The sequence below is a fragment of the Henckelia pumila genome, chromosome 3 (genome assembly GCF_033568475.1).
Source record: "Henckelia pumila isolate YLH828 chromosome 3, ASM3356847v2, whole genome shotgun sequence".
NCBI lineage: Eukaryota > Viridiplantae > Streptophyta > Magnoliopsida > Lamiales > Gesneriaceae > Henckelia > Henckelia pumila.
Window position 1 is genome coordinate 13465807 of NC_133122.1, and position 8728 is coordinate 13474534.

The 8728-nt window shown below is 38.4% G+C and overlaps 1 protein-coding gene across 1 annotated transcript; it reads right to left on the bottom strand.

Moving 5' to 3' along the window:
• Positions 1–1137: 1137 nt before the first annotated feature.
• On the bottom strand, positions 1138–6914 carry LOC140887832 (uncharacterized). Its single transcript, XM_073295341.1, has 9 exons — positions 6784–6914; positions 6626–6688; positions 6479–6534; positions 5916–6009; positions 3790–3850; positions 2626–2707; positions 2079–2134; positions 1743–1806; positions 1138–1603 (listed from the first exon to the last, which is right to left on the bottom strand). The coding sequence occupies exons 1-9, from the start codon at positions 6904–6906 to the stop codon at positions 1540–1542; spliced, it is 663 nt and encodes a 220-aa protein (XP_073151442.1). The 5' UTR covers positions 6907–6914; the 3' UTR covers positions 1138–1539.
• Positions 6915–8728: the final 1814 nt, after the last annotated feature.

Sequence of the window (8728 nt, forward strand, 5' to 3'; positions counted from 1 at the left end):
CTCACTAAAATTTGATGACCCGAGTCCGACCTAAGCCCAAAGCTCCAAGTCCGTAGGCGAACCTGAAACCAAGTAAAGAGTGTTAGAGGGGGCCGGGAGGGTGTCCCGGCGTAGCCCCTCCGACGCTCAAGTCAGAGTCGAAAATAAATGAGTGAAGAGGAGAGCTTGGGCGCCCCTAAAAAATGACAGTAATGAGTTGCAAATAAAGTGAGCAAACCCGGTATTTATAGAGTAAAAGGTAGGGGACCATGCACATTCCGTAGGGGACCACGTGAGTGAGACTCACGCGCTTGTTCATCCGGGACCCGCCCTTGAGGCGAGGCTGAAGTTAAGAGGTCTTTCCCTTGAGACGAATCTTAGGCTAAGAGCTCACCCACCTTGGGTATGCTCTACCCTAGCTACTCTACTCCGCCATCGTCATCCTCAACTCCTAGGCTCATCCACACCTCACCTCATCACAGGTTCATCGATATCTCACTTCATCACCTTCTCACCTCATCTCTACTCCTCCACTCTTAGGCTCATCCTCAGCTCCAACTCCAACATGTCTCGCCTCAACCACCTACCTCCATGGGCCAATCTTCACACTTAGACCTGGACCCGAGCCTTGTTTCTTGGCTATGGACTTCAATTGGGCCTAAACATGTGATGGGCCCATTCATGGGGTATCATCTTGTGTCTTTAAAAAATGAAACATATATAAAGGCAGTCATCGTCCAACCGGCATAAGCATATATAAGATGCACCATTTCCGGTTTGATAATTTTGAGAATAAAGGAAAATAATTTTCCGGTTGACCCTCTTTTTTTTTTTTTTTTTTTTTGAATTTGTCTAATGCATGATTCAATTTGGAATTGGCCTAGATATTGCATGGTATGCGCAACTTTTTCTGGTATCATAGATAGAAAGGAAATAGGATCGCAGAAAACCCGACAAGCCTTTTTCTAAATTCTAAAAAAATATGTTAATTTAAATTTAAGTATGCTGATCTAGCAATAAAATAGAGCGTTGGTGCATTTTAGATTTCTTATTACGACTTTAAAACAGTCACATAACAATAAGAGAGTTTATTCACTCTACAGGGAAATTGGGAATTGACGTGAGTTTATGATAATATCAAATTAAATGATAATGTGGATTGTCCCAAAATCTCAAAGGCCCAAAATAAATCCACGCTCCAATTTAGAATCAACATAAAAAGATGTGCATATTCTTACGGTATCTTTTCACTAATTTAGCAGAGAATACTTTAACTAAGAGCCTGAGTTGAGTCGATTGCTATCATTCAGGGTCAAAATATCATACATTCATTCTGAGCATGGCTTAAATTGACGTTTTCATCAACTACAAGCTCTGGGAATCAACAGAGCACAACAAACACGGTGATAGTATGTAAAGATGCCACGAAAACATGCTGATATTTGGCACTACAAAGTCGTCTTTTTTAGCTGGTTCCCCGACCATTTCCCACTTCACTATTCATCCCCTTCACTAGCTACAGATTTGCAAAGGGACGTCGTCAGCATGTCATCAAAACGCTCATTCAACTTTAGCAACACCTCCGGCAGGCATGCTGCTCTCAGCTACTGTCTCCTTAACAAACCTATAAGTAGCATTCTAGCAATCAGTAAATAAAATGCGTTGCGGCCAAAACCCATCACAAGTTCAAGCATCCCCGAACCTGTTTTAATCTTATAGTAACTGATGGATGAAGATTATAGAATGAGTATAGTAATATTCACCTGGCGAATTTATCCCGAGAAGATTGTAACACATAGATTGCAAGAATAAAAGAGAGCATCACCCCTGGTTGCAAGGAAATAGAGAGTTTTAGAGATACGATAGTAGCATACTTTCAACATCCATGGTATCTAAAGAAGCACCAAGGAAATGCTACAGTAAATGTGGAGAGGAAAGAGACACTAGTAACAAAACTGTATCATGCGCAGGACCATAGAGAATGGAGGTCTATTCACGTCAAGGAAATAATTATTCAAATAGCACCTCAAAAGTCAAAACCATCCTTTAAGACTAGTAAATCTAGCACGTAGCCCATCCATTTCAAGTGAATGGTGTACCTGATCCAAACAGAACATAGAATCCAGAAGCCACATCTATTTCGGACCGCTCTTCCCTGTAATCAGATAATAATAATAATAATAATAATAATAAATAATAAAAAAAACATTTGCAGACGAGAACAGCAGATTCCAGCAAACAATAATTACCCTCTTTAATATAAATCTATAAATTCTCGAAACTTATCGAGAAACAATTTCTCGCATTATTATAAAACACTACTCTGTTTGTTGAAAAAAGTACAGGCCAAAATTTATAGTGATGTGACCATACAAATTAGCCAACTCACAGATGTCAAAGTTGGAACGAGCATGAATTTTTTCCATCAAATAAAATCAATCATCAGATTAAGAATATCTACCACACAATAAATACCAACTAAGGTCTCGGTAACCAGGGCTGTGACTAAATCGAACTCATTAACTCATTAGGATAACTTGTAGGTAGAGGAACGTGATTCAAGAGTTATCACTTTTACAGATTCTATATTTGATTTGCCCAATAACATTATCCTAATTACCAGCCAAATGACAAACAGAAACTTACCATGTGTATCTCACAAGAATGTGTTTTGGCCATTGTTGCTGATCCCAAAATTGCTTACGAATATCGAGATGAAGTTCTACATCTGTTCATTGCTAGGATATGTGAGTTTTTTCTACAGCAATCAAGCCATTTGATTGAAACTCATAGATGATACAATACAAAGAAAACTATGGATAAACAATGTCCAATTGAACACATTATCTCCAAGCAACAAAAATTATTCTGATAAGCATATGATGATTACAGGACATCACTATCACCATCTAATATTACTGCAGCACGCTTTAATGAGTCATAGAAGTAAAGGGAAAAGAAGAGGTCCCAATACGATGTGACAACGGTATATGACCTGAAAAATGTGAGACTTGAAACCCATAAACCTACATCCTAAGAAGAGGACCTTTTTCAAGAAGGCAATTAATCAGTATTGGACAAGTTTAGAACAGCAACTTTAATCAAACACGTTATGAGGTGATATTAAAGAGTCCATCTTCCTTCATTCACATTATTTTAAAGATGAAAAGCCTTGTAATATCCTTGAAATTACATTTATTCGAAAAAATAAAACACAGTGATTCTATGGCATTGACAGAAACTACGATGGTCACAAACAGCCCTCTACTGCAGCACGCTTTAATGAGTCATAGAAGTAAAGGGAAAAGAAGAGGTCCCAATACGATGTGACAACGGTATATGACCTGAAAAATGTGAGACTTGAAACCCATAAACCTACATCCTAAGAAGAGGACCTTTTTCAAGAAGGTAATTAATCAGTATTGGACAAGTTTAGAACAGCAATTTCAATCAAACACGTGATGAGGTGATGTTAAAGAGTCCATCTTCCTTCATTCACATTATTTTAAAGATGAAAAGCCTTGTAATATCCTTGAAATTACATTTATTCGAAAAAATAAAACACAGTGATTCTATGGCATTGACAGAAACTACGATGGTCACAAACAGCCCTTTAGAGTCTAGAGTCTAGACCTAACAAGCATATTCAACAGAAAATAATAAACATTTTGCCGATGTTAAATCCAGATATTTAATATCATTACTTCTTTATTGTTTTCATCTTTAAATTGGTACTAGTCACCATTATTGTAGAAACTACCAAAGGTTAATAGACAAGGGATGAAACTAAGCCAGTTAAGTAGCACATACAGTGGCTAGGCATATCAATGACTTTAGCAGTGACACCATGCAAATCTCCCCCGGAATACCTCTGGAAAACATGAATACAACTTTCAATCACATTCAAACCAACCTGATAAACTCATGAATAAATTTAAAGCACATAAAGTTATTGAAAATTAGGCTTGTGCAGTGTTGTAAATGGCGGGAGGCGGTGGCGGGGCGGTCCGTGACCGCCTACCGCCTCGTGCCTAGGCGGTTGAATTTTTTTTAAGCATTTTTTATGAGTAATCATATATAGTCATGCAATGTAATAAAAAATAATACATAAAAGTAGGTGAAATATGCAAAAACTAACCTAAAATGCTTGCTGGTGGCGGCTGGCAGCGGCGGCGGGCGGCGGCAGGCGGCAGGCAGCTAGAGGTGTGTGGTGGAGGGTAGGGAGCAAAAATGAAAAACAAAAAGAAAGTGGCTAGTGTTTTTGAAATAAGTCAATAACTAGGTTTTTAAAATGGGTAGACTTTGACTAGGTTTTTAAAATTTATTGACTTTTGACTAGAATTTTAAAATTAGTTGACTCTTGGCCTTTGACTGAATTTAAAAATGTGTTGACCGCCTTGGCCGCCTCACCCGCCCGAGCGCCCGCCACCGCCGCCTCGCCCGTCGGACAGCTTGGGCCGCCTGAAAAGGCCGCCTCATGCCAAGGCGTGGCGGTCGAGGGCCGCCTACCGCCTAGGTGGCCGCCTTGAACCCCATTTAGAATACTGGGCTTGTGTGAATGAAAATAGTAGCTTGAGTTCCATAAGAATTGGGTGGGGTTGTAATTGAATTGAGAAATAAATCTAGGATCTGATTTGAACCATTCAATTTTGTAATTGAATTTGGTCAATATTCATAGAGTTGACGCTTCATCTCCAATGTTTGTGACGTTTATGACAGTGGAGAAGTGTCAGTTAATGTTAGGTTATAAACCCATGAGGTGTCCATCCCAAAAGGCTTGCCTATTGGGTGGGGTTGCCTCATGAGTTTATAACTAACTCTTTATTAGTTAAATATTTCAATGTGGGATATCGTAACATTGCCGACCCCTTGAAAAGCCGACGTCCGCGGCGGCCCACTCTAGACGGCTTTCACTCACCTTTCTTTTATGTGGTAGCCCTTTTCTAGGTCGCCCCTTCCGCACGGTGGCCCACTCTAGACGGCTTTCACTCACCTTTCTTCTTGGTGGTAGCCCTTTCCTAGGTCGCCCCTTCCGCTACGCCGACTCTCAACGAGAGCACCAAATGTTAGGTTATAAACCCATGAGGTGTCCATCCCAAAAGGCTTGCCTATTGGGTGGGGTTGCCTCATGAGTTTATAACTAACTCTTTATTAGTTTAATATTTCAATGTGGGATATCGTAACAGTTAATGTCCGGTAGGCAACAATGGGCTCTAAATGCCTTTGAATATGGAATTATTTGGGTAAATAATGGGAGTAATCTCATTGAGGTTACTATGCATTAAGTTCTCCTGATGTAATAATTTGTGCTTAATTGTTACTAACTTTTAAAATTTTTGTGCCCTACAAAAAGGGACCATCATGTGAAAGAAAATTTTGTTATTTTTACAAGCTTAAAGTAGATTTTGCCTCTGCCGAAGTAGGTTCAAGAAATCAAAGAACCTTAATTGGTTCTCTAGTCTCTACTAATCCATAGTTGAGATATCATATATTTCATGTAGTTTGTTGCAACACCATTTAAATGTTATCCTTTTTGTCTGTGTTTAAGCCTACCACTAGAATTTAAACTCTATCAGTCAAGCATTTTAAGTTGACTGCTCCATTTGACATTTATCTATTGGTTCTTCCATCAGTCTGCTAGCTCAATGGTGAAGCTAATTTTCTAATCCTTTTAATGTGGTTCTTTCAGCTGTGTGTGGGTTCTACCACAAGTCTCTTAACTTAAGAGTAGAGATAATTTTTTTTATGTTTTAATACTTCATCAGTTCATCTCAATTAATACTTACAATTATTGTAATTTTTTATGAAATTTTCAGATGCTCCAACTTTAAAAAGAAACAGTTAAATGACAATAAACTCGCAAGCTCCATATGGTATGCATATGATGATTAGTTTCATGCCATATGAACAAATATTTATTTGAACACATGCTTTACCAGATGCATCTCAATCATTGGGACCTCCGAGCTCTTGCGATTAATAACAAAAAGCCATGGAATATGAAATTTCTCTCTTCCAACTTGAAATGATCTGCATGTCATTCAAACAAATATCATAACCTGACAAATAAGTGAATACACAAACATAACAGCTCAATTGACAATATAAATAAACTTAACGTCAAAGTTCAAAATCAATAAAATATCACCATTTCACAACAATATCTCAAAGTTTCCCATAGACTGAGTTTCTTTCACCACCTCACATGTACAGTAGATATCAAGGTGATATGTCATTGAAAATTTGGGTAGGCTGAAGTAACACATCCTCCTCAGAATCATTTTAAAACAACCAAACATGTCCTCACATATGCCACAAGGATATATAATTAAGGTTCAGCTAATTAATTGTAAGCAAAAAAAGTTAAAGCTTTAGCTAATTGGGGATTGATAGACGCCTAAATCAACACAAATCTCAGTCTGTTTCAGAAAAAGAAAAACACCCGATGGAACAATATGAGCAAAATAATAAAACCACATGAAAGAATTTCATGGCACACATTTTGTACGGATCAGCTCCAGTGTATCCAGTGGGTTTAGGTAGCGGAACCAACGCCTGTGCACCGAAATGAGCTCTGATTTCATAAACAATATAAAAAGAATCGAAACCGAGTCAAATTAGGTAGAATAACTGAAAATTAAATGACCTCACGATTAACAGCGAAGATCGGGCAATGCCTGCCGATCATATCATGCCAAATCGTTCTCTCCTGCAAGTTTTTGAATCCAAAAACCATGGAAAATGAACGTGACAATCCGTTGATAGATAAATTAACAACCTCCACGAAAGAAGAGAAAGACATACAGAGTGGTATTGCCACTTGCGACTCATCGGAACGATGTCTCCCGGTCGATAAGCGAGTGAAATCGGAGACGCCGAACTCAGCAAGAGCATTAGCACCACCACCATTGGGGCGGAGGCGGCCATTCTGCAATTTTCGGGCCACGATTGATTTGGGGAGAACTGATATATTTTGGACAGAGCAATATTCAACCATGGGCCTCAATCAATTGGGCCATTTTCATTTTATCAATAGAATTGGGCCATTTTCTTTTAACACCGCAATCTTGGCATTCATTCAATCCTGAAAGATACATTATTTGTCAAAATTTCTATTTACAAGAATTAAATTTATATTTAGAGAGGAGAGGGAAAGGCGGAAAGCTCCCCCGATTGGAAAAAAATTGCAATGTCCAAAATAAATTTGCTCAACTCTTGTGCGCTAAAGGTATACAATTATGAAGCATGTGTTAATAGGATGTATTTCGAATTTTGAAGACCTTGTATGACAATAGCAACACAAGCAGCAACAATGATGAACAAAATCGATGCGAGAGAAACTCTCTATCCGCAAGACGAAATTGTCCGTTAACAGTGCTCAACGTTGGCGGTAATCGTCTCTAAGATACAACGACTATTCAATCGAGATATAGCAGCACAACAAATATCTCGATCTTCGTCGAACTAAAATATGTATCAACTTTTTCTTTTGTGAGAGAGAGGGAAGAATTCGCAGAGAAATCTCATATATTACGTTATCAGATGTTTCAAATTCATTTATCTGTGTTATAATATATATATATATATATATATATATATATATTTATACTATGACTCCAAAAAAATACGTTTTATGGCGTAAGGATTCAACCCTTGACTAGGGGTGGGAAAATATACCGAAATACCGAAAAACCGTACCGAAAAAATTACCGAAATTACCGAAAAAATCGGTATACCGAAAATTTCGATACGGTATCGGTATCGGTATGGTAATTTTTTTTTGGTATACCAGTATATACCGAAATACCCAAAAATAATTTTTTTTTAAATATATATATATGAAAATTTTCGGTATACCGACTTTTTTGCCGGTATACCGAATTTTTTTCGGTATACCGAATTTTTTTTGAATTCGGTATCGGTACACGGTATAGATTTTCGCCATACAGAAAGTTCGGTATACCGAAAATTTGGTATATTCGGTATACAGTATGGTATCGATATGAAAAATTCCATACCAATTTTTTCGGTACGGTATACGGTAACCGATTTTCGGTATGGTATACCGTACCGACCCACCCCTACCCATGACAGAAAAAACCCAGAAACAGATGCAACTTTTCGGACTGTAGAGGGCGCGCTCAATCGGTCAAATTTAACACCGATCGGGCGCCCAACTTTGGCCCAACTTTTTGCCTCGAAAAAATAAGGGTGCGCTCGGTCGGTATAAAACTACCGATCGGGCGGCCAACTTTCCGCAAAATTTCTGTCTCGGCGGGTAAGGGCTGCGCTCGGTCGGTATAAATCCACCGATCGGGCGCATTAACAAAATAATAAAAATTATTATTATTTTATTTTTTTATAACCAAATTTTATCCAAAAAGAATAATTGATCATAAGACCTCGCCTCGCCACGCCACTCCACGCCTCGCCGAGCCAGCCGGCCGCGCGTGTGTGTTTGTTGCATCGATTAGTGTCTTTTCCCTTTACAAAACATCCGGTGCCCTAAGGGCCCAATCCCATAATTCAAAGTTGGATTATATAAGGTGAACAATACATTGAACATGTTTCAATGTAGGACAACTTTTCCTCCAATTTATTTCACCAAATTCAAATTTTTGCATCAATTGGGACAAGCTTTTTGGACAAGTATACAAGCCTTTTGGACAAGTAATTCAAGCCTGTTTCATGCCATTTTATTCCAACAATTCATTCAACATTTTTTTTTCCCAACAATCCCGCACATGAA